This window comes from Corythoichthys intestinalis, chromosome 15, assembly GCF_030265065.1.
Source record: "Corythoichthys intestinalis isolate RoL2023-P3 chromosome 15, ASM3026506v1, whole genome shotgun sequence".
NCBI lineage: Eukaryota > Metazoa > Chordata > Actinopteri > Syngnathiformes > Syngnathidae > Corythoichthys > Corythoichthys intestinalis.
In genome coordinates this window covers 11,063,705-11,090,847 of record NC_080409.1, presented here as the reverse complement: position 1 = coordinate 11,090,847, position 27,143 = coordinate 11,063,705, and the positions used below count along the sequence as shown (strand labels likewise).

At 39.9% G+C, this 27,143-nt stretch overlaps 1 protein-coding gene across 2 annotated transcripts; it reads right to left on the bottom strand.

Annotated features, from left to right (window-relative positions):
- Positions 1-3,875: 3,875 nt before the first annotated feature.
- On the bottom strand, positions 3,876-26,852 carry tmed8 (transmembrane p24 trafficking protein 8). Of its 2 annotated transcripts, none has more exons than XM_057860160.1 (6): positions 26,697-26,830; positions 26,288-26,403; positions 19,910-19,991; positions 19,754-19,844; positions 13,580-13,873; positions 3,876-9,557 (listed from the first exon to the last, which is right to left on the bottom strand). In XM_057860160.1, the coding sequence occupies exons 2-6, from the start codon at positions 26,395-26,397 to the stop codon at positions 9,340-9,342; spliced, it is 795 nt and encodes a 264-aa protein (XP_057716143.1). In that variant the 5' UTR covers positions 26,398-26,403; positions 26,697-26,830; the 3' UTR covers positions 3,876-9,339. The 2 variants fall into 2 exon arrangements, with proteins under 2 accessions (XP_057716143.1, XP_057716142.1); XM_057860159.1 differs by having other exon boundaries at positions 3,877-9,557; positions 26,288-26,496; positions 26,697-26,852.
- Between the last annotated feature and the right edge of the window lie 291 nt (positions 26,853-27,143).

The following is a 27,143-nucleotide window of genomic DNA, read 5'->3' as shown; positions in this document are numbered from 1 at the left end:
TATATATATATATATATATATATATATATATATATATATATCCAGGAGGAAACTACATCCCTCCAAGAGTACATCATGAAAACGGCCCCTAGCGATGACCTGCTCGGTGAATGCCTCAGGCAACAGAAGCCCAGTAAGGGGGAGGACCCTGAGGAGATATCATGGAAGGACAAGCCCCTGCATGGTAAGTACCACCAACAAATTGAGGGGGTAGCTGACATGGGAAAAACATACCAGTGGCTGGAAAAGGCCAGACTGAAAGACAGCATGGAGGCACTGATATGGCAGCACAAGAACAGGCCCTAAACACAAGAACAATAGAGGCCGGGGTCTATCACACCAGACAGGACCCCAGGTGCAGGCTATGCAAAAAGGCCCCTGAGACAGTCCAGCACATCACAGCAGGGTGTAAGATGCTGGCAGGCAAGGCATACATGGAACGAGATAACCAGGTAGCAGGCATAGTGTACAGGAACATCTGTGCCATGTACGGACTGGAGACCCCATAGTCAAGGTGGGCGACACCTTTAAAGGTGGTCGTGAACAACCGAGCCAAGATCCTGTGGGAATTCCACATCCACACCGACAAACTGATGATGGCCAACCAGCCTGAAATAGTGGTGGTGGATAAACATACGAAGACAGCAGTAGTGATAGATGTAGCAATCCCGAGCGATAGCAACATCAGGAAAAAAAGAACACGAAAAGCTGGAGAAAATATCAAGGGTTGAAGTAAGAGTTGGAGAAAATGTGGGGAGTGAAGGCAACAGTGGTGCCAGTAGTGATCGGGACACTAGGGGCAGTAACATCCAAGCTGGGTGCATGGCTCCAACAGATACCAGGAACAACGTCCGACATCTCCATTCAGAAGAGCGCAATCCTAGGGACAGCTAAGATCCTTGGTGATGTTAATCCACATTCAGCAGGAAAACAGTACATTGTTATCAATTAATTGTACCCATGAATGAATTGAACAAAAAAATATTTTCATAATAGGTCAAAATTAATTTTCAAACAGATCATGGGACTAGCACCTTAGAGACTGTCATTTGCTTTGCTTAGCCAAAACCACCTGAGGACAGAAGAAACAAGATGGATATACGTAATTTTTTTTCAAACCTAAGCTTTCAGAAGTGACAACAAATACTGAGCGAGAACCAAAGATTGAAGATCTGCACCACGAAACGCTGGAGAGCACTGCCAAAATGGTGAGCGGAGTTTCAGTTTGTCCCACTTAAAACGCTAATTGTACAACAGAGCCACAACCGGGCGTACCATATTCAATGGACGACAAAAGTATAGCTGTCCTAAGCATCCTGATTTAGAATTCCCCTAAAAAAATGATGGGAAACAAATAACTCCTCATTTTCGAAGTAAGATTATAAATACTCCTCACTGGAATATTCAGTCAAAAAGGACGCTGTCTCCCACTCACCACGGTTAGGATTCGTTTCGCATGGGTGTGAGAGACTGGAAAAACTTGGCATTGAATTGGATATCTCCGCAAAAGGCAAAAATCGGCGTCTACTTCTCCGCCGAAAAATGCACGCACGCACACATACACACAAAGCTGGGAGGCCTGTATTTACGAGCATGGGCTAAGCTACTAAATGAGCATATATCCTATAAGTTACTTTTATTGCTGACACCACGTTTCGGGCTCATCGAGTGACCTGTAAATTCCCACAAACCTGCTCAGGTTTCAGTGCTATTGATGGTGCTAGACATCTAATCCAGTCAAAATGAATTGGATGTCTTACACCCTCAATGGCACCTAGTGAGCTATCATAAACACTATTCTAATTGAAGATTTTGGGAGTAACCTTTTTATTTTTTTGAAGAGTCACACCTTTTTAAAACGATATATTGACTCTTGGCAAGAGAATATCGATAACCTTTTGGGAAAGGGCATACTGTAGGTTTGCATAGGGACGGTAGAGACAAAACAGGAGGCTCAAATGGTCCCCACCAACTTTTAAGCAACCTTATTTGCATTAGATAATGTGTTCCGTTATATAGGTCATTTAGATCGTCTTCCCATTTGTTGTAACGATAGAATTGACCCAACCATTATTAAGTGAATTATTTTCACTATTTTCAGACTTACATTTACCCCTTTTTCACTTGCTGAATGTGCCATTTCATGTTTTTTCCTCAAATGCATGTTTGATTGGCTGATGACTTGACCCCCGCCCCTCGCCACACATACACACGCAACTCTCACAGTACAGAATTACGTTACATGGGAGGGATATTAGAAGTTTTTTTCGGCCAGCAGCCCACTATAACTAATTTAAAACGTAATTGTTGAGAAACGCACCACTAATTTTGCTTCTGAAAGTCTGACCTGCATCAGAATTTAGCATTGTTACATTAAACTCTGTGAACTTGCTAACAGAGTAGGAAGCTGCTTAGGAAAAGTGTCCTTCTGTATCTTTTTTCTACTATGTTAATGTTAATTAAACTGTGAGAAATATAGTTCTCTACTCAGCTGTATGAAATTTAGTGTACCAAGGTTTACCCCCTTCTCCCCAGTTTTCATTTTTTATCTTGCTTATGTGGTCTCAAAGCAGCCCAAAGGAGCTTTCATTTTTTTGTTGAGTTTGGCTCTGCTTGTGGACAAAAGCAGTAGTGTTTTTTTTCCTGAAAGAAGGCTCCATTTTTATTTCTGTTATTCCCAAACAATTTTTTTTTTTGGATCTATTCAGTTTATTTAGACGGACAATTTTGAGTGGTATCAAGAAAATTGTTTATTTTTTTGCATTCCTAGATACTTAAGAGATGATTAACAAGTTTGTACTGTGTATGTTAATATAATTTGTGTTCAAATAACGCAACTTAAATTTCCAAATAAAATCCAGACATTTATTCTGGAAGTTTTAAAAATGTTTCTTTAGCAGTTTTTGATAACAAAGGTTTGAATCAAACGGTGTATCACCTGAACCAATACATATGCACTGCAAAAACCCACCTCCTTAAAATTGAAGGGAAAAAATTCAATTCCCTTGTTTTTGGTGTAAATCTATTTGAAATGAGTGAAATTATCTGCTAGTGCTTCAAGTAAATTTGTGTCTTTCTTGAAATAATATAAAATAGCTAGCTGAAAATAAGCTTGACTTATTTTAAGTAAAAAAAAATATCTTGAAAAATGTGTTTGCCATAAATGTTCTTAATTCAATAATACAACTAGCTAATGATAGCACCAACATATTCATAGTTAGTGTTGGTGTTCAATGTATTTGTTGTTGTTTCTTCTGTCTCTCCCTCTCCTTTTCTTCTGTTCCCCTACTGTTCGCTGCTTTCCCCTAATAAACGAGGTATGTTGAATGACCACAATGGGAGTATGTCACATTCCAATGTGATATATTAAAACTGTTTAGAGACCAATCGGAGACTCAGATCTCCATTCTATGTGGCAAGCAGCTGAACAGGACAGGTTAAAGAAAAAAAAAGTTCTTAATCCAAGAAAAGATATTGTTCAAAACATTATTTGAAAGCATTTTTTTTTCTTGATTTAGGTGAAAAATTACCGACTTATAGATGTATAGGCTTAATAAGAACAAATGTTAATATTTACTAAAAGTAAGTGGAAGAATCTGACGCATTAATATGTTAACTGGCCTTTAAAACTCAAAACAAGATGGAACTTTATTCGACTAGATTCAAGAAAAATTACCAGATTAAGACGTTATACTGTAAATTTGCAGTGTGAAAGTTAGTATAGGTCATTAGATTTATTTTGCATCAATCATCAAGCCTATCAATTAATCAGGTTCTTATTGGAGAGAAATGTAGCCCATCCCCAGCAAAATGTGTACATGCAGGTTATGATTAGGTTTATATTGTCCCTACCAACATTGAGACCAACCCCACGCCCTTGCTTTTGGGCGACAAAGTATCATGATTTATCACCTTTTTGATATATTGTCACACCTTTACTTGCCACGATCACGCAGCCAAATAGACAATATTCTCTTTATTGTGGAATATAAATTTTCAGGATCATCAGAACTTATATACAGAACACACAAACAATAAGAAGCTTTAAAGCACGTGAATTGAACAGATTACAAATATCGAACAAACACTGTGACCTTCACTCACATATAGACATGTGCACAAAACTACATATAAGATGAAACATTACTACGGCAAATTAAAGGCAGGGACCGGGCAAATGCAAATATTGAATCACTATTACATAATAAGAGCTTTATGTGATAACGAGCGACTCAAACTGTGTCATAAAACCGCACTCTGGCTATCTGCCATCGCTTGCTTTAGTACATTCTCGATTTATGTCCCCTACTGACACACAAGACTTGATAACATTTCTTAAACTGAAAGAAACAACTACAAGTAACAGCAAATAATACACGTTTCGAGCACTTGTCTTCCCTGATAACCGCTATACTTATCAGATATCACAGTTATGACATTTAACCTCCTGAGACCCTGCATACTCATTTGAGGACATTAATATTTCAGTCTATGAATACCATTTAACATCATATTTTTTTTATATACCTTTGACCACTATGGCACATTCAGGGACGTTGTCAGCACAGTCTACACTACTTTACACCTATTTAAATGGCTGACAAAATGGTGTAAAAATTTGCTTAAAGCAGAAGTTCAGAATTGTTTTACATCAGGCTTAATCTTCGAGTTAATGGGGATTCAATTAATTGGTGGAGTTGATTGCAACAAATTCCATGGAGTTTTGTCAGTTATTTGTTAGCTTCCGGGCTCTGGATTGGCTAAGCTAGCGCGAGTCAATGGTCCCATCTTAGCATGTCGATTAAAAAACAATATTAACAGATCTAACATAGTCAAATAAAGTGAAAATGCAGATCATTGTTCCAAATATCCATGCGGCTAAAACAATTTCACACCAAAGTGCCGTATTTCGTTTTATTCTGCAGGAATATTTTTTGCGACCACAATCAAGAGGAGTGCTTCGGCCACTTGTGCTCATGCTGCATTCAAGGAAGGCGGGAAGTTGGACTTATCCCACAGTACCAGTTGCAACATTAAAGCATTCGGTGCGTTTGTTAACAGCAAGATGGCTGATCACGACAAGTTGGTTTTTATTTTGGCCATCAAAAGATATTTTGACCTCCAGCAAAGCTGCCTTCTCATAAGCGATCAAATAGTCGAAAAACGACGACTAAGGTAAATAGCACACTCTGTAAACTGCCTTCTTTAGTTTTACTACTGACGGTCTGCATTTTGACAGGCAGCGCCATTTTGTCGAGTGACGTCAGATTGAAGCAACTTGTGAAGTCGGGGTACTTTTTTTTTCCCCGACCAGGGCCTCCCAGTTGGAGTGGTGTTCCAATGATATTTTTCCTGGTCGGAGGTTGGAAAACTCCCGACTTTCCACCTTCCTCGAATGCAGCATCAGTCTATTTAGTCTCGACTGAAGAACGGTAACATGGTGAAATGTGCATTTAGACGCTGTGATAACAGAAGACGTGGGCAAATGAAAGTTTCTGCAAATTCCCTATGAAGAACAAGAAACAAGATAAACTAAGGTTACTTGCTGCTGGCTATGACATAAACACACCGGTGGAAAAATATCACTCAGCAGCCTGTCCCCTGCAGAGCTGCTGGATTACAAATATTGCTGTCATACTACACTTTGCATTGGTCAATTTCAATAACTTAAAAACATCACAATGTTGATTGCATGGGTCATCAGCAGAGGTGGGTAGAGCAGCCAAAAATTTTGCTCAAATAAGAGTAGCGTTACTGAGTGTTACTCGAGTAAAAGTCATCCAAAAATGTACTCAAGTACACGTAAAAAAGTATCCAGTGAAAAGAATGCTCAAGTAATGAGTCATATTTTGAGTAACTGCTTATTTTTTTTCTATAAGCGCAAACTTTATATATAAACTGTTGTTATAATGATACTGTACGTGCTACATTAGACCAAAGGAAAAAAATCATCAGAAAAAAAAAAAAAAAAAAAAAAAAACAGTAATGAAGCATTATTCATCCAAAGAGTATGAGTGCCCTTCCCTCTAGTGGAGAAAAATACTTCCTAGTTTGAATAATGAACATGCAGTTCCTTCATTGAGACTATTATGAAATTAAAAGGATCATATCTCCGGTTTTCCGTGGTCAATCGGTGCCAAATAAAAACTGGGAGAGAGTTGTAAATCTGCGTTTTCGATTCATGTTGAGGGCAGCGCTCTATGTCAACTACTTCTTTTGTTACAGTGCTTTAAAGTCGCGTGATCATGGAACGGCAAGCTTGCATCTGATTGGTGGAATGCAGTCATGTGATTATTGTTGCGACATCTCATTGATGAAATTAGTAGCGCTACTCTTGGCAGCAGCATCACTAGCATAAATAATAATAAATCTAATATTTAAATACGTAAAATAAAGAGGAAAAATGTAACTCTCGCGTAGCCCAAAGTAGAGGAGTAAGAGTAGCGTTTTTTCCTCACAAACCTACTCAAGTAAAAATTATGGCTTAGCAAAACTTTTAGAAGTACATTTTTCTCAAAAAGTTACTCAAGTAAATGTAACGGAGTACATGTAACACGTTACTACCCACCTCTGGTCATAAGTGATTCTTATGCATACATATGTTGTATTTTTAATTAACATGCTAAGACGGGACCGTTGACTCGCGCTAGCTTAGCCACTCCAGAGTCCTGAAACTAACAAATAACTGCACGTAATTTGTTGAAATCGAATAACTCAAAGATTAAGGGTGCTTTCACATTACACTAAGAGGACCAAGGTCCAGTTGGAGAGCAACTACACTTGCAAATGACCTGTTGAAAAGGTTCAGCATTCACACTGCGCCAAAGGAACTTTCCAAGTACCATCACGTGGACCAAAGGCACACCCGTTGATTAGACAAATAGAAGAGGAAATACCTTCCTCCTTGGATGGGAGGGAGCGTGCAGCGTTGCAGCACCACGGTGTGACGCTGTACGTAATGTAGCATAAATTAGGTCGCCTATAACCAGTGGCGGGGTCGCTCCCTCTTGACTCTATGCCGAGTGAATTGGAGTCTATAGAAAAATGCATCGGGGAAAATTAAACCACGAAAAGCAACCACGTGGTACACAGGCGCGCATTCGCTCTCACTTTTGTGAATTTTTGGACTGTCAAATTGTCGACACTTCCAGGAGAGCGAGTTTCATGAAACTGCTGCCCCGAGAGCCTCCTCTGCCACGCTCACTCTCACACGGTACGTTCAGCAACAGCATGCAAAACACAACCACCGCAATATAACCCGATTCAAATGCAACTGCTTTGAGCAGCGCAACAACATTTTGTCATGTTTAAACGTCTGTCATCGTTCCATTGTTGATTTTGAATAGCGTGTGCGTTGCACTTCTGCTTCCAATGATGCCTTGCATGTAGCGTCATGGCCTCGAGCGTCACAGCTCCAGGCTGTGACAAGACACATAAAGTAGCAAAAGCACACCCTGCTCCGATTGCATTCACAAGCGAAGCAGGGTGCACTTAAAGCGGACCGAGACCCACGATTTTTGAGCGAACTAGAGTTCGTCTGTTTGGTCAGAACTAGAGTTCAGAAGCGCGTTCACATTTACAAAACGCAGCGGACAAAGAACTATGGTCTTTTTAAAACGGACCAAAGAGTGCTAGTGTGAAAGCGCCCTAAGCATAATGTAAAAAATTCTGAACTTCAGATTTAAGGCTTCTCCAGTAGCTCAGCAAAAAAAAACCTTGGACCTTTACATCCAGGTTTTCCGAACGAAAGTAGTATATTTATGTTAAATAACATCTTTAGCTTGATGCGGCATAAAACAATTGACTCTACTTATTAAAATTTGCAAAGTAAAATACTCATAAATCTTCATTCAAGGATTTTGGGGTTATTGAACAATCTTGATTGGGTGAAGTAGTTCGCTAAATCTGGAATCATTTGATTCATAGTTATTTCCAGTGTTTTCGTCAACGATGACTATAACGAAAATATTTCATCAACGAACATTTTTTTCATGACGATAACGAGCTAAAAACGTGTCTTGGGAAGACTAAAACATAACGACATGAATGCCAGTTTTCGTCTGATGAGACGAAAATTCGCCATAGTTTTTGTCACACGTTCACAATGTGTGTCAGGTTGTGTCACTCATGTGATGTGCTGCGCCCCCCCCCCCCCAATTCAGCCATCCGTGTCCTCTCCAGTCTTCCCATTGCCTGTTTTGAGATACACACACTAAGATTTGTCTTGTTTTCTTGGCAAGAAGAGAGAATATGCAATGTTGCTTTAGTCTTTAAAGGTCTGTGCTGAGTGATCATCACACACTAAATGTAACTCGTAGCGTTAGCATAGCAGTCACGTTAGCATCAGGCTACTGCTAATGGCGAGCGTCCTCCTTAACTCTTTGTACTGAGTGATCATCACACACTAAATGTAACTCGTAGCGTTAGCATAGCATTCATGTTCTCGTTAGCAGCAGGCTATTGCTAACGGCGAGCGTCCTTTCAAACTCTCAGACTTTTTTTTTTATTACATACAGTTTGTGGCGTCCTGGTGGGTATGATTAATTTTTTTTCATTTTACAGACAAAAACATTTTTAGTAACCATCGACTAAACTAGATTAAGACAAACACATTTTGAGATGACTAAAATATAACTAAGACTAATAAGCATTGTCATCCAAAAACTAAGACCAAGACGAAAATTAAAAGGGCTGCCAAAAACCACTGGTTCTTTTCAACTCGTCTTTCAAGAGTCAAATTTGATTATTTGTGTAATCAAATAAAGTAGGAAAGATTAAGAAATGGTTACAAGTTTAAAAAAAAGTTTTGGACCATATCCACTAGCTAATTAGCTAACAGATTGATTAAACATTAAATATTTTGTGTTAGCTTTTGATTTTTAGGAAAACCACTTATTGTTTGAAGCTAAAATCTTGTGTGTTGACCATTGTGGTTCCAAGCAGCAAATATATATTTTATATTATAATAAACCCAATGTGCTCGATCTTTTATCACAAAAAATGGCTTCATACACAAAAAAACACTAAAGTTTTATTATGAAGCTTAGGAGCCTTAAATAGCAAAGAGAAATGGAAAATGCACTGCAAAAACAAACAAACAAACAAAAAAAGCTTGGGTCTCAGGAGGTTAAGATTAGATTTTAACGGCACGGATGCGAATGAAAGGCTTCTTCGAATTTTGCATTTGGCAACGAAAGCTGAGTGGTAAAAAATAGTATAGTATACGTAACCTCTTTATAATCAATTTTAGATCATTTAAAATAGCTTCAGCATTCGTCATAAGAGTCATTTACTTCTTTTAAACGGTACATTCGGAAAGAATCGCTGTTTTTGTTTTTTTTAGGCACTGTAATAAACTCTGTAGTAAAGCGTTTTGTTTCGCCAAAGAGAGTAGGAGTTGTCAAATTTGAAGAGGTAAGTGCCGTCGCCCGGGAAGTCGTGGCTGCCGCCGTAGACGCTCAAATGGCTGTCCTGGCGGTATACCGGGATGAGCTCCGCCAGGTTTGAGTTGGTTTTCGCTTTGGAGCCTTTCTCCACGTCTCCATTGGTGACCGGGCCTGCCATGGAAATCATATAAACCACAACGTGACATGCGGAACAAATCAAAAGAAGATGAGACCAAACAAATTTTTACAGTGAATGTGATGTAGACCTGTATAACTTTCATTGCTTTAATATCACAAAAACTCAAGGTCTGAGGGGCCATATTGGGCCTGCCAAATCATTTTTTGTTCCCGTGAAAGTAATAACTGACCTAAAATAAAGTTGCTTGATAGTTTTTTTTTTTTTTTTTTTTAAATTTTCTTTACAGATAATAAAAGTTGAAATATATATACAGTGGGGAGAAGAAGTATTTGATACACTGCCAATGCGTTTTCCCATAGTGAGTGTATCAAATACTTATTCTCCCCACTGTATATAAAAAAAAAAAATATATATATATATATATTTATATGGCAGAAAACAAAGACAAGGCTGAAAAGCAGTTTCTGCCCTTGCACCCCTCTTTCAAATAAACTGCTGTTTTTTAAAACAATAGAAGTGTCGTGTTTGATAGAACAATATGTCTATATGCTGCCATAGCACTTTCACGGCGCATTATGCCCCCGGACTATTTTTAATTTGCCCGTTTTATCCTGGAGACTCTCGTTTACAGACATCGTGCAACCGCTTTTGTTTCAACCCAGCCATAAAAAGCAGGTCAGTAATTATATTTATTATTCGAAATGTCTATCATTTTTAACTTAGCATCATTAATTGATTTCTAATATTTAATTTAAAAAAAAAAAACATTAAAATATTCACTTGCACATTTTAAACTTTTAAACAAATTACATAACAATGAAAAAAAATTGAAAAAAAAAATGTTTAAAAGTAAATATTAGAAAAAGAAAATCTCCACTACTCCTGGTTGTCTGTGACTTGTGCATCGCGACCCTTGTTATATTACCGTGGTTCACCAATAAAATCCCCACTAATTCCGGCTGTGGCCCTTCACAGCTGTGTCTTGACACTCAGTGATACAGGCTACATGGAGTTTTTTGATCAAAACAAAGTAAGTAAACAAAAATATCTCGTTAAAATCATGGTGTCTTTAAAGTGCCTGTGACACGAAAAAGCATGTTTATTTCATAACACACGCGGTATTTTATGCTCCAGAATGAAATGGACCGCTTGGAGGTGTGTGGAAGCGATCACTATATTAATTTAGTTTTTTTGAATCCCGCGCCATGAAAATGAGTGACTTCCGGCAACAGTTTCAAGTTGAGAAAGAGGGCGCAGTGACGTGTACGGAGGAAGGAGTCCTCTTCACTATACAGCCGTACTGTTGTATGAGAAGGACTAAGGATTCAGCTGATTTTGCGGATTAATACGTTCATTTTTCGCATCATGCTAGCCAAATGGCTGCAGAAAAATCTTGCTGTACGAGGGAGAGGCGTGTGCGTCTTTTTGGAGTTTCAAAAGGTTCCCATTCACCAGTGGATATTGGCCAAAACAAGCCCTACTACTGTGGGACCATGGGACTTACGAGGAAGTGAGTAAACATCGTGTTTTGTATTACGTCAAATACTGGGATCATTTTAATATGGAGGTGGCTTGCATTTAGTGGCTGACATGCTCCTTGTCCCCTCGGCTGACGACTGCACATCCCCCCGCCGGGCAAGCACTATTCTCGGCTTTTGCCCTCTTGGGGTGGCCGGTGTTCTGTCGAATTTTCCACCCGATCAGAAATTACAACTTTCTGTTAATAGCCGCGAATACACTGATTACAAAGTAAACACTACAAACTTTCTTTAAATAAAGGACTACTTACGTTTGATCACTGATAGGCATGTAAAAAGCTCTCTTCATACACATTAGCTGCACAACAAATGCAGCCGCCCTCCTCCTGGGAACGAGCTGTAAATTGCTCTCCGCCGGGTGGTTTGCCGATCGGCAAAGACAATCGACAACCTAGTCGTCATGTGAAATAATCCGGGCAAGTTATGTGTGATTTTCCGCTTCGAAGACTTTGAAACATCACTTGGTTCGGGTTAGCGTGTCAGCTAGCTGTCATGCCTCTTGCTTTGTTTACATTCTCCGAAGCAGGGGAAAGGAAATGACATAAGCCAGATTTATGTGTCATAAAATATCATTCGGGAGGTGCGACAGTAAAGGTGAAGTCGACAGTTTTGACCATTATGGAGTAATTTTGCCATGTCGTCCTGAATAAATGCATTTTTATTATTTCATATTCCATTTAGCACAAGACTGTTATTTGTCATGACCATTCCATTTATTTAGCAATTGGGGAAAAATACTTGAATAAAAAGAATATATCTTGTAAAAATATTGAAGTAGAGAGACTGAAACAATGACATTTTGCAGCTCTCTTAGTCGCGTTTTCCTCGTTCTGAATAATTCCCCCTCAACGGGCTGACGGGTCCTTTCTCAAGCCATTTATTTAGCTATTGGGGAAAAATACTTGGATAAAAAGAATATCCTGTAAAAATATTGGAGTAGAGGGACTGAAACAATGACATTTTGCGGCTCTCTTCGTCGCGTTTTCCTCGTTCTGAATAATTCCCCCTCAATGGGCTGCATATTAAATCAGATGAAATCGTGACTCCGCTGACGTTATCCACCTGTTGGGGACGCTAGAGCCCTATAATGGTAGACGTGGCTAACTGGCAGATTAAAAGACTAATTTCTCGTCATCAGCGCTTTGCTAAATTGTTGTATATAGTCGAATAGTCTCAAAATATGATTGTAATTCACATAATAATCCTATTTAAGACTTTTTTTCTCCTGTCGTACGCACTTTAATGACGCTCTCACCTCGAGTTACCTGAAAGGCACAAAAAGACATGCATTGCAGTCGAACGCGAGAATTATGGACACAGCATGCTAACTGACTAGTGTGCTGTCCATAATCTTTTGGACACTTGTTGCCGTTTGGATTGCTTGTTATGGGATGATATCGATGTATTAGATACATTAGATGCTTAAATCATAAAGCCTAGATCCTAGGCTTCAAGGCTAAATATAAATAGTGTTATGTACTCATACTTCTATGTTCCCTTTATGCGTAAAGAACCTTTTATTTTCAGTATCTTGCATTCACATTCTTTAACCATAATAGAAGTAATATTTTAAAAGCCCACTGCAAAATTTAAAATATTATAGTATTGGAATTTAACCCCTAAAATTCCCCTGGAAATGTTTTGTCTTTGCACAGGTTAAAATCAATCCAAATCAAAAACTGTACAGAGTAAATATCATTAACTATACAGCTCCAAGTTTAGCCATGTTTATTTACAAAAGAAAACACAGGGCGACATTAAATCTACATTTACTCACACACCAATTTCATTTATTATTGTACATCCACCCACATGTCTTAGTGCATGCATGTTGATGATCAAAGGCTTGAGTAGACAAAGGCGGATAATGTTGAAGTGTTCGTTATTTATTATGTACCAGGATGGGTGTCGAAAACCTTTTTTAAATGAGAAACCTAAAATTTCAATGGTCTCAAAAACGTCTTTTTCACTCAGCTGATTTGACCTACTTTTAAGGTGTCAAAAAATTCCCTCCTGCTCAAAATTTTTCATCCCCCAGAAAATAGATATTTTAAGCTTTCCAATGATGCATCACACATGCATATAGGACAATTTTGCAATTTGGCCAAATTGGGGTTCTCAGAGCAGAACTTCAAGTCACCCGAGTGTTTTCTGACATATGTGTATGTGTGTATATATAATATATATTATTATAATAGCAATTAAACTCATTCCAATTCACAGCCGAAGGATGAAAGTAGCTTGTTTTTCTGTTTATTAGTTGTTTTGTAGCCCTAGCATGATTTCCTAATATTTGTTGTATCGTCATATTGTGAGATCATTGTTATCGGGAGCCTTGTATCGCTAATTGTATCTTATTGCGAGCCACCCCTATTTGACACCCCTGAAATTAGTTGATTCATCATGTCAGCCCTAGGCGGCGGACATGATGGCCCTCCAAAGGAAAGCATAACTACGATGAGTTTGACACCGCCCATTTTGCACCCACTCAATCGTCTGCTTTTACAAGTTCTGACCTTCTAGGTCCTCCTCTTCATCTTCATCATCACTCGATTCGCTGATGTGCACGGTGATGGCTCGGCTGGTGACGGGAGTCCAGTCGAAATAGATGCCGAAGCCGATGTCGTAGCCGTCCGTGGCGAACTCCCAGCACACCTTCTTGGCTTCCGGCACGGTGGGCACGTGAACCGTCATGATGTCTCCCCGATACACCGTCACCATGCTGTCTTTCTCCGTTCGTAGCTTGGCCTTGAGCTCTTTGAGGGCGGCGGACGTCCATGTTGAAGGAGGTTTCAGCGGGGGCGTCTCCGCTGCAGCAGGAGCAAGAAATGTTAAATGCCGTGTTGTCGAAGGTTGCATTTACTATCATTTTCTCATTCTGTTCTTCCCAATCAGTACAGTATATAAGGATCAGTGTTGTTTTTGGCAGCCCTTGTAATTATCGTCATAGTCTTTTGAACAAAAATACTTACTCATATTCTAGTAATTTTAAAATGGGTTAGAATTCATTTTGTCTTAGTTGACGAATACTCAAAAAGTTCTCGTCTGTAAAATTCAAAGGATTTTCGTCTAAAAATAAATAAAAAATTCAACAATTTCGAGCGAACGTTGACAGACGAGCACATATTGCAACATCTACAACGCCAACTTTGTGAGGGTTTTCCAGTGGTTTTATTTGCAACTGCAAGCACGGAGCATGACTACTGTAAGCCGTAGCCAATGCTAACAGAATGAAAACAACACAACCACAGTTTGAGAGGACGCTTGCGACGCTAAAGTTAATTCTAATGCTACCGTGAACATTAATGCTATGAGCTGCATTTAGTGTGTGATGATCACTCAGCACAGACATTTGAAGGCTAAACAAGCAAGCAGTGTTGGTTTGGACAGCCTTTTGATTTTTATCTTACTCTTTTGAACAAAATTACTTATTAGTCTTAGCGGCCGTTTATATGGTGACGCTGCGACACCAATTGTGTTGCAGAATGGCCTCGCCTTTACACGGTGACGGCTAAAACGGAAGGCAAAGACGCAAACTTTTGATTCCGACCTCCAAAGCGGAACGATTCGATTGCGTGCCTTTCTCTACAACCATATGAAGGGAATGCTCTCGTTCTGATGACGTCAGTGCTTGAAACCGTCACTTTGGGCGTGCGCAGTCGCTGCTATGAAACATTCAAAACAGCAAACATGGCAGAACATCGGCTTTAATTGACTGGTTTTATAATATTTATTTTTGGGGGATTTTAATGTTGCGATAATGTTTTCAAAACCTGCATGAATCAAGATCACTGGATCAGGAATGCGCATAGAGTCCAGGGAAGGAGAACTAAGAAAAAAAGCAAACACAGAATCTGGCTGGGACCCAACATGGACAGAAATGGCCAAATTCAACCTCTGTCTGTAACACACAAATCAAGGTGAGTATTAAGAATTGTGGAACTTTTATTGCTATTCATCATAATTGTATTTGTTTTTAACTCAAGTTACAGTGTTAAAAAAGGTTCATTGTGACAGCCCTGGCCTTTTAACTGTTTTATTTTGAGACGCTTCCAGTCAGCTGATTGCCGCCTCCGCCAGCTGACTGCCTCCCCTGCCAGCGTGACGTAAGCTGATTGACGCCGGACGGGCAGATGTCGTGGCCGCTGCTGATTGGCCACTTGAGGAAGGGCGGCAATTTAAAAAAACAGCCGCTGTCAACACTCTGGGAGGTCGCATTTACATTATTCGCGCTTTACATTATTCCTCCTCGCCAGCTGTTTGCTCGCCATACATTTGCTTTTGCACTTGATAGCTAGTTGGTTACACTCCCGCTTTTTCGGTGAGGTCTTTTGTGTTTATTCGTTATTGGATCGTTTTTTTGTTCACACTGTACATAGAGAGCATCGAAGCAGTAGGGGTAAGCTGCCATTTCTGTTCAACCCATTTTCTCCTGTTTTGTTTGGTGTAGGAAGCCAGGGTAGAAGCGGTCTTTTTGTTATTTCCTTTTTACGATCAGGGTTTAGTTAGCAGGTGGAGTTTAAGTGCAGATTCCTTTTGTTTGTTGTTTTGGCCTGGGCTTATCCTGAATACACGCTTCTTCGCATTTTGTATTCCTTGATCATTGCGAGTATTGACTATTGTAAATAAATTGTGCCACTTGTGAACTCATGTGGCTCTTATTATGTTATGCCCGTAGCGAGCCTTCTGTGGGACGTAACATTAATTGTTTATAACTTGGCATATTCTTTATCCAAAAAATTAAAAACAGATGGCGAATTGGCACTGTAATATGTACTTTTCATCTCAATGAAAAAAATAATTTTATAAATATCAGTTTGCAGTAGGAACTGACTTTAAAACAATCAGAAAAGTAACTCCCACAAAGACACTTCAGTTTTAATATAAATTGAATTGACTAATTTACTACTACTACTACTACTACTGTAAACTGTGAAAACATGGGATTGAAACAGTGAAGTCCTAATGTCTAATCATTTGAATGCGTTTCACAATATGGACAAGGTCAGCATGATGTCAAAGATGGCATCAAAGACTGATGAATGGAGAGGGCTTTACCCTTGCTTAACCCAACTATCCTTTGCAATGATCAGAGTAAGATATTTGGTCAACTGGCCATTGTAAGATGCTTGTGTGTCTTCAATTCCTAGATCATTTTTTACAATCTTGTGTAGCTGAAGACAGACCTGAGGACCTGGCTGCATGGGAACCATCTAGAGGTAGACATGACCCGATTACCGGTTTCAAGGTATATCATGGTATGAAAACGTCAAGGTTTCAAAGCCGCAAAAATTTCCGTCATACAGTCCCAAAGGTATCAGCTATTATTTATGTCCCAAAAATGCAGGGAAAAATCTCTCGCTTGCAGATGCAAGGCTCAACCCTCCCCCCCGATTGTTGCTCAATGTCATTGAGTCAGCTGTGATACATGATGGTTGGAGATGAAACTCCTGAACTTTTTCCCCCCATCGAAGACAACAAAATCGCTGGTATGGGAATACTTCGGCCACAGAAAAGTTAGACGGCTGCGGTTTAGAGGAGGAACTGACATGTAAAATGTGTTTGAAGAGGGTGGCTGCCGAGGAGGCTACACCTCTAATATGATTTCACATTTATAGAAAAGTTTCCGTGGTACTTCCACTTTACTTCCTTATGTCTGCCTACCACTTCCGCTTCCGATTTTTCTACTATTGACTTCAATGGCGCTGTAGCACAGTCACTCACTAATAACCCTGATAAACCACGATTTGGAAATACCGCATCCTTCTGCCATCTCGACATGGGAAGACAACATCAAGAAGTGGCCGAGGGTGACCACAAGTAAAATATTATCGTATTTTATTGAGTTAACGGCAGCTGATGGAAACGCCATCGGGAAGTTCCGAGGCATTCCAGTACTAAGTTGGATTTCCTCATTCATGAACACGAGAATTTTGTCTTCATGAAGGCGGATGTAGAACCAAGGCAGTGCCTCAATGCTCCGTACCACACATCATGGGTGCTCGTAATATACTGGAGGGAAGGAGACGTCCAAACTGCAGGCTGTCCTGCGGGTGACGGCTGTTCGTGTCTGACGCTGTCTTATATGTCGTATGTGCTCCAGAAATACGAAACATAAAATAAACCGCATAAAACGACTTGTTGCCTTTGCTACTGATAATTACGATGATGATTGTAATTATGAAGTTTAATAATATTTATGACAACTACTGCTGCTGCTGCGTCAGCTAGCCTGTTGCTAATCGGTACGTGTTGGATGGCACTGCATAAATCCAAGTGTTACAAGTTTTTGTTCATTTGTTTACAGCTGGAAAACGCTGTTAGGCAAGGGAAGACTTGACTTGCACGTTGATGAACATATATCGAGACTACGTTGAGACGGCTCAACTCCCGGGGGCAACCGAGAGGCAGAGGCTGGGACAAACGGTGGTTCGCCGAGCTCGCCTAGATCCAACTACGAACTTTTTAACCGCAGCATCTTAAAGAAATGCTATTGGAGCTGGAATTACCGAGGACAGTGGGAGAACGCCCGTCTGAATGCCGCCTAGTGTCTCATAAAGTCGGCTGAAAGTTTGGCTCCCTTAAGCTCTGTCTGATAACACATTCCTCGTATGCTTAACCTTCGTTAATATTTTTCTAATCATTTTATAAATTGTGATTTATTGACCTGTTTTGCACATGCATCAATCGTTTTAAATAAAAGAAATGGAATCATGTTGTCCAAATGTTTTTATTGCGATCATTATCTGCAATAAAAAAGAATGACATACTATTTTTTATTATATGTACATACGTTGTAGTATCTCCTTGTAACAAAATCCGTGTCAGCCTTTCTGCATTCGGCAAATAATAATATAATGTGTAATTTAATGTCATATTGGTCACTCAAGTGGCCGACGTATCAATCTATACCTCAAGTCAACACAGGCTGACAGGTCATTATAGTTTTGTCCGCGAATGATCAACAAAGTGATAAGAACAATCATACAATCTCATCTACGTCTCATAAACGTCGTGCTGAATCCATTTATAGAGATTCCGTGAGTTCCTCTGCTTTCATTTTGCAGTTTTAACATTGATAGAACACTGCTTACTTCAACTGTAATACATGTATTTTTTTCGGAACCGGAAGTTCGAGGCAGACATTGTCCAAGATGGCGCCGCCCATATTTCGCTTGAATTAAAGAATCAAAGGTTAAAGAATTAAAATTAAAGGTTAGATACAGAATTAAAGGTTTGTAAACACTGTCATGAACATTGCTCACCAGCTAAGAGAGTTAACTGCAGCATGTTTAGAGTGTCTAGCGGTGGTAAAACATGTCATTTTTTTCTCTCTGGAGTTTGTGTATAATGTAAACATGATACGAATTACACACACTTGCTTTTATGGAAGATGATTCAATTATTTTTGTTCTGATGGTAATAATGTTGAGCTGTGGCTGTGGGTCCAGGCTCACCTAAAGCACTGCATTTATTTTAATTATATTTAGAGTATTTTGTTATTTTTTTAGTTTATTTTAACATAACATTATACTTATGTTCCAATTTGCTAATACGTTTAGAAAAATAAAAAATCCCGTTCAATGGGAAAAAAGTTTTGTTTTTATTATTATTTTGTTTAAACCTAGTAATCTCAAAGTAACACATTCTAGAGCTGTAATTTGTTAGGGTATAACAAATTGCAATGGCATGATACCATGAAACCGTGATATTTTGGCCTAAGGTTATCATAGAATATCTGGAGGCGTGCCTCACATTGACTATAAATGTGACCACCTATTGCGGATTTCCCTCATGAAAGAGCCCTAAAATGTTTGTTTTTTTTTTGTTTAATCCAGGAAGATCAAATGCAGGCAGGATGGAAACTTTGCATTTACCATAGATCTTTGTCATGCTTCTACTTCGAAAAAATAAATGTTAATTTTTTAAAATGATTTTTTCATGATATAAAACTATATCGCCGGGGCCAACTGTCCGACTCCGATGCAGCCCACCACCACCACAGCTTAAAAAAAATCCTAGGGGAAACCTTGAATGCCCCAAAATTAAACTCATTGCTTGCCATTGATCACCATAGACATCCAATCCGTTCGAAGAGGGATGCCTACTGGCGATAAAACTCCTCACCCATGTATCGAGACATGTTTTTAGCTTGTTACCGTCATGAAAAAAACTGTTTGTCTACAAAATATTTTCATTATCGTCATCGTTGACCAAAAACAACGATAGGGATTTATAGAAAGTGGACTGCACACTACTTCTTGAAGCATGGAGGAAATTCATTTTCTTTCTTTAATAATGGGTGCTGTTTTACGATGAGTGCATTTGGCAAAATGAATACGAATAAAGCACAAAATCTATCTTTATTGTGAGGCTTGATTCTACTTCTGTTAGAAGACATTTACACATCATGACCCCTCTGACTGAAAAATCAAACCCCAGAAAGAGAAAATGATTATTCTGTGTCAGCGCAGTGCATCAGGAGACATATTGCTCGCTTGGAGACCATTGGTTGTTGACTACTTTACAAATGAGGTCACTATACAAAGTGGCAGGCATATACTAAATACACATTCAAATCGCAATACAAAAGGGAACAATACAATGGCCGAGAAGCTATTTCCCCACCCAGTCCTTGACAAAGTGCTTTTTGAATCTGACAAAAACATCAATCGAGATATTACACAGACCTTTACTCTCAGCGGAGAGCGGAGGGCTCTCGGCGTTGTTCTTCTCACCCTGATCCCCTGAGGCCTGCTCAGCAGGGACCTCCTCATTAGCCTGAAAATACACAAACAAGACATTTATAGCAGAAACACTCCATCGACACGAACTCGTCAAGCTACCTCTTCGCGCTGCCCAGATGCATCCATATTAGCTTGCTTTGGGGACGGGCTCAAGTTCGTGGAGAGGTCTGTGCTTTGGAGCCTGAAATGAACACATAACACAATGTTGAAGGAGAGGAATGCTCGTCCTCGTACAGTCAATACCTGAAATCTTTCATCGCAGAGGTGACGTCAAAAAACAATCTCAGGGCACATTGAGATCGAAGTCAAACATTGGAACAATTTAGCGTCTTAGCAGGGATTAAAGTGGGCCGGAGCCAATGTTCCCCCTAATTTTTCTCCCTGAGCACACTGAGGACCACTGTGAGCAACATCAGATGTGTACGTTGTGGCCACACACCAGTATCACGCCTGTTCAAAACCTTGAATCATAGCAAGTTACACTGGTATGAAAAAGTATCTGAACCGTTTGGAATTTCTCACATTTCTGCATAAAATCACCATCAAATGTGATCGGATCTTTGTTAAAATCACACAGATGTAAAAACAGTGTCTGCTTTAACTGAAACCACCCAAACATTTATAGGTTTTCATATTTTAATGAGGATAGCATGCAAGCAATGACAGAAGGGGGAAAAATAAGTAAGAGAACCCTATGCCTCAGGAGACTTAAAGAGCAATTGAAACCATTTTTTACCAAACAATCTAAGTCAGTTGTGTGCCCAATCACTGATGAGTGTTTTAAAGGTTCTATACCTACTATAAAACACACACTTGGTAAGAAATGTCTTGATGATAAGCATTGTCTGATGTGCATCATGGCTCGCTAAAAAGAGCGGTCTGAAGACCTGCGATCAAGGATTGTTGATTTGTATAAAGCTGTGAAAGGATACAAAACCATCTCTAAAAGTCTAGATGTTCATCAATCTACAGTCAGAGAAGTTGTCTACAAATAGAGAAAGTTTGGCACTGTTGCTTCTCTCCCAAGGAGTGGCCGTCCACCAAAGATGACCCCAAGAGTTCAGCACAAAATACTCAGAGCGTCCACCAAAGATGACGCCAGGAGTTCAGCGCAAAATAATCAGAGCGGTACAAAAAGAACCCTAGAGTGTCTGCTAAAGACTTGCAGAAATCACTCGCACAGTCCAATATCTTTGTGCACATATCATCTATATATAAAACTATGGCCAGGAATGGTGTTCATGGGAGGACTCCATGGAGAAGGCCACTGCTGTCTTAAAAAAAAAACATTTTTGCTCGTTTAATGTTTGCAAAAAGGCACTTCGACACTCCATAGAAGTCTTGGCAAAATATTTTGTGGACTGATGAAACCAAAGTTGAATTGTTTGGGAGTGACACACAATGTCATGTGTGGAGGAAAAATGGAACCGTTCACCAACATCAACACCTCATCCCAACTATGAAGCATGGTGGAGGGAGCATCATGATTTGGGGCTGTTTTGCTAACTCAGGTCCTGGACAACTTGAAATCATTAATAGAAGAATGAATTGAAATGTTTATCAGGATGTTTTGCTGGAAAACCTGAGGCTGTCTGTCAGACAGTTGGAAGCTAAAAAGAGGATGGATGCTGCAACAAGACAATGATCCAAAACACAGAAGTGAATCTACTTCAGAATGGTTTCAGAAGAACAAAATACACGTTCTGGAGTGGCCAAGTCAAAGTCCAGACTTGAACCCCATTGAGATGCTGTGGTATGACCTAAAGACAGTAATTCATGCCAGACATCCCAGGAATCTGACTGAACTACAGCAGTTTTGTAGAGAAGAATGGGCCAAGTCCTGAGACTGATCTGCAGCTAGAGGAAGCATCTGTTAAAATTGTTGCCAAAGGGAGGGGGCACAAAATATTAAATGTGACTGTTCACTTATTCCCCCCTTCTTCTGTCATTGTTTGTATCCTATCCTCATTAAAAAATGAAAACCTATAAATGTTTGGGTGGTTTTAGTTAAACCAGACACTATTTTTTCATCCGTGTGACTTTGACAAAGATCAGATCACATTTGATGGTGAATTTATGCAGAAATGTAAAATTCCAAAAGGTTCAGATACGTTTTCATACCACTGTACGTGGCTCATTAAAGAATGAAATTATAGCAGCAATTTTTATTGGTTTCGTTTTAATATAATTGATTTGGCCCACTTAAAACGAAAAACACAAAAATCTCATTGTTCACGAGATGTATACTATGTTAGAGTCCTGCTTTAACCATAGGAAAAGCCCTGCTTTGACCTGGGTAAGGTGGCATGGGTGAGTTAATAAATAAAACATAATGAACAACCACAATGGGAGTATATCAAACTCCCACATTAAAAGAGTTCAGACAAGAAGGACTGAATATTCCTATTCTCTGCGTTTAAGCAGCTATATAGGACAGGCTTAATTAAATAAAAAAATTAAAAAAGAAGAAACGATCTCACTCGGTTTCACCACTTATTCTGCTAGTTGCACATACTCCGTCAGCCATTCCATCTTAAAAGAAACACATTTCTTTTTTACTTTGGCTTGATGAGTGTAGAATCGCTGCTCGTTCCTTTTGCCATGATAAGGGGTTAGAATTTGCCTCTCTTAACTCCGCTGCACTGTTGTTAGGAAGTGAACCCACACGGCGCGTTTGGCCAGGGCACATATGCGCAACACTGCTATGATTGGCTACGCAGTGTAAGTGAAGTGAACTGTATCGTATTATTGGCTAGACACCTGTTGCTCATTGAGTTACGTTGCAATATGGTGCAGAAAACAATTTTGTTGGTCTAATTAACTAGAATACAGGTAGTCCCTGGGTAACGAACGAGTTCCGTTCCTAAGAACCCAACTTTTCCACGTACAGTGGGGCAAATAAGTATTTAGTCAACCACTAATTGTGCAAGTTCTCACACTTGAAAATATTACAGAGGCCTGTAATTGTCAACATGGGTAAACCTCAACCATGAGAGACAGAATGTGGGAAAAAAAACCCAGAAAATCACATTGTTTGATTTTTAAAGAATTTATTTGCAAATCATGGTGGAAAATAAGTATTTGGTCTATACCAAAAGTTAATCTCAATACTTTGTTATGTACCCTTTGTTGGCAATAACGGAGGCTAAACTTTTTATGTAACTCTTCACAAGCTTTTCACACACTGTTGCTGGTATTTTGGCCCATTCATTCATGCAGATCTCCTCTAGAGCAGTGATGTTTTGGGGCTGTCGTTGGGCAACATGGACTTTCAACTCCCTCCTCACCCCGTGGCATCAAAATGATAACAAGAACGGTGAGCAAAAATCCCAGAACCACACGGGGTGACCTAGTGAATGACCTACAGAGAGCTGGAACCACAGTAACAAAGGCTACTATCAGTAACACAATGCGCCGCCAGGGACTCAAATCCTGCACTGCCAGACGTGTCCCCCTGCTGAAGAAAGTACACGTCCAGGCCCGTCTGCGGTTCGCTAGAGAGCATTTGGATGATCCAGAAGAGGATTGGGAGAATGTGTTATGGTCAGATGAAACCAAAATAGAACTTTTTGGTTGAAACACAGGTTCTCTTGTTTGGAGGAAAAAGAATACTGAATTGCACCATAACAGCTGTGAAGCATGGGGGTGGAAACATCATGCTTTGGGGCTGTTTTTCTGCAAAGGGACCAGGACAACTGATCTGTGTAAAGGAAAAAATTAATGGGGTCATGTATCAAGAGATTTTGAGTGAAAATCTCCTTCCATCAGCAAGGGCATTGAAGATGAGACGTGGCTGGGTCTTTCAGCTTGACAATGATCCCAAACACACAGCCAGAGCAACAAAGGAGTGAAACAGCCCCACAGCATCACTGACCCACCCCCATACTTCAGAGTGGGTATGAGGTGCTTTTCAGCATGCGCATCGTTCGTGGCACGCCAGACCCACTTAGAGTGTTTGTTGCCAAAAAGCTCAATCTTGGTCTCATCAGACCAAAGCACACGGTCCCAGTTGAAGCCCCAATACCGCTTGACAAACTCCAGACGTTTGCGTTTATGATTGTGAGTGAGGAAAGGTTTTCTCCGTGCATGCCTCCCAAACAGCTTGTTGGCGTGTAGACAGCACCTCATACCCACTGTGAAGTATGGGGGTGGGTCAGTGATGCCGTGGGGCTGTTTCGCTTCCAAAGGCCCTGGGAACCTTGTTAGGGTGCGTGGCATCATGAATGCTTTGAAATACCAGGACATTTCAAATCAAAATCTGTTGCCCTCTGCCCGAAAGCTGAAGATGGGTCGTCACTGGGTCTTTCAGCAAGACAATGACAATGATTTTTTATTCATATTTCTTTCATCAAAAATATTCATTAGAAAACGCAGACGCAAACTCATTCACTCAGGTTGCAGGTTCGATTCGTGCATGTAAAAAAATAAAGACAAAAAAGTAAAAATAAGTGACAGTGAAAATGTCTTATTTTGATTGATCACAATAAATAAAATTGGACCATTTTAACCAAGGGCGTAGGTTTGGTTTCAACATTGGTAGGGATGATATAACAGCATAAACTGCATGTACACTTTTTGCTTAGGAAGGGACATTATTAAACTTAAACAGATTGGGTGAATGGGGGTCAGGGCTACATTTCTCATGAATATGAACCTAATTAATTGATAGGCAAAATGATCAATGCAAAATCAATCTGTTTTGACTTAAAACTTTCTGGTTCAGGTGATACACCGCTTGATTCAAACCTTTGTTTTCAAAAACTACTGGAGAAACATTTTTGAAAACTTCCAGAATAAATTTCTGTATTTTATGAGCAAATTCAAAATACACAATAAATACAAACCTATTAATAATCTCTTAACTGTCCAGGAATGCAAAAAAATAAACATTTGCCTTTAGACCACTCAACATTGTCTGTCTAAACTAATTCAGAAATATAAAAGAGAAAAACTCATAACGTTAACAGCAGAAAACACATGCAGGACATTTCTCTTTAAGCAGCTTCCCACTTGAGTTTTGCAGGTTACAGTGTTCACACAGTTTAATGTTATGCTAACTCTGATGCAGGTCGGACTTTCGGTAGCAAAATTAGTGATGTGTTTCCCATGTCCACAACACTGACGTCTTTTACATTCCTTACAGTACCCAGATAGCAGACCAACATCGAATAAACATTGATTTTCCATCAAAATCATCAGTATGGTTGACATCGGAATTTTCGACGTCAAGTGACGTTGAAACAACGTTGTTCTATGGCAGGGTTCACTAAATCTGGACCTCAAATCCATCAATCCTGTCCTGTTTTCTACGTCTCTCTCCCCTAACACACCTGAATCAAATGATTATGTTATCAGCAACCCCTCCAGAAGCCTGAGAATGATCCTGATTATTTGATTCAGGAGTGTTGGAGGAGGGAGACATGGAAAACACGACAGGAAAAGTGGCTCCGAGGTCCGCATTTAGTGAACCCTGTTGTATGGTATGTCAGGCGATGGTTGGGTTAACATTGTTTTATAGTTGATGAACTAATGTTGACAAATAGTTGATTTATGATTGAACGGGATATATGATTGAAAAGTCATTGAATTATGGATGAGCGGGCGTTTTGGTTGAAAACGTAACATTGATTCAGCGTTGTTCCAATATTATCAATTATCGAAATAACGTTTAGATTTTGTAAGGATTTCAACGTTGAAAAAACATTGAGGGTGCAAAATTGACATTGATTCAACAATATAAAATCGACAGCGGAATGTTGATCCAACATCTTTTGAACGTCGGTCTGCTATCCGGTTAGCTGCTGCTGGCCGAAAAAAAACGAATATCCCTCCTCTTCCAAAGGGGTCGGAGGAGGCGGCATGTTGTCGACATGAAGTATTTTTGTCGGGGCTGTGTTGGTGTGCGTGTGTGTGTGGGGGGGCATGTCATCAGCCAATCAAACGTGCATATGAGGTTAAATAAAATAATAACGGTCCGGCAGATTCAGCAAGTGAAAAGGGGTAATAAATGTAAGTCTGAAAATAATGTAAATATATCACTTAATAATAGTAGGGTCAATTCTATCGTTGAAACATAAAAAAGACAATCTTAATTACCTACATAACTGAACTCATTATACAATACAAATAAGGTTGCCTGAAAGTTGGTGGAGACAATTTGCAGATCCTGAAAGGTTGATAATGTTATGTCCCTAACGTCCCTATGCAAACCTACGCCCTTGATTTTAACACATTGCTTGCCGTTGACAGAGATGGACGTCATATTCATAAATTGGCTGCCAGTCCTACCAGTCAAATGGATGAAATATCTATCGACACGTGTCCATCACTGCCGCACATCCTAGTTCATATGAATTTGACGTCTATCACAGTCGATATCAGTGAGTGAGTCAAGTGTAACACGAAATCCGATACAAAATGTGTTGACATTTTACTGTAAGTAATAAAAAAAAAAAAAGTTCCGGGGGAGCGTCTTACCTGTCCGATGGGGCGCTGTCACAATGTTTGGAAGTTATACCAGGAAAGGACGAGAATGACAAGGACGACAGCCGCGACTGGAGCTTTGATGTGTCTTCCAAGCTCTCCATGGCTGGCTACAGCAACAGAAGTCAGATAAACGGGACAGTGTCCGAGGCTCAGCTCTGGAAGATGAAGCACCGCCCCTCCGGATGACAGGGAGGGCCCAACTACAAGCAGCGCGAATCGGAAACTGTAAATTAACAGCTGTTTGATAACATTGTTTGACACAAGTATTTGACAAGAGCAAATTGAGCGGCCGCGCAATTCTTCTCCTGACAGAATGCTCGCTAGTTAGCGCACCTTAGCTAACGTAGCGGGGAGCGAATGAGCCTTACCCGCGGTTGACAGGTTTAAAAAGCGTTCTTACCACGGTACGACGACGACAGTAGAAACGTGACGTCTTAAAATGCTTTTTACACTAATTTTAACTCAAGCAGCGGGGGTACATTCTTCCATGCCAGTGGCGTCATGTGACGTGTGTGATGGAAATTTAGAGACTTCCGCGTTTCCGTGAAAGTAGCGCAGAAGGTTGTGCAGTTCAACGATTCTTCTCGCGAGATTTGCTGATTTAGTCTTTAAAATATGACAGGGTAGCTTTCGTCATTTTACTAATCGCATGCATATGATACAAATAAAATAGAAACCACATATCGAGAGGATAGCAGCATTTCACTTCGAGTTTGCGCTCGAGTTTGCGTCTTCCCTTTTGCTATGGCAACGCCTCGTTTTCCGATTCAACAGGTTGACCTCCGTGAAGTTGCCCCCCTCCACCCTGTCCCCAATCAGACGCAAATTTATGGCGGAAAACAGACAA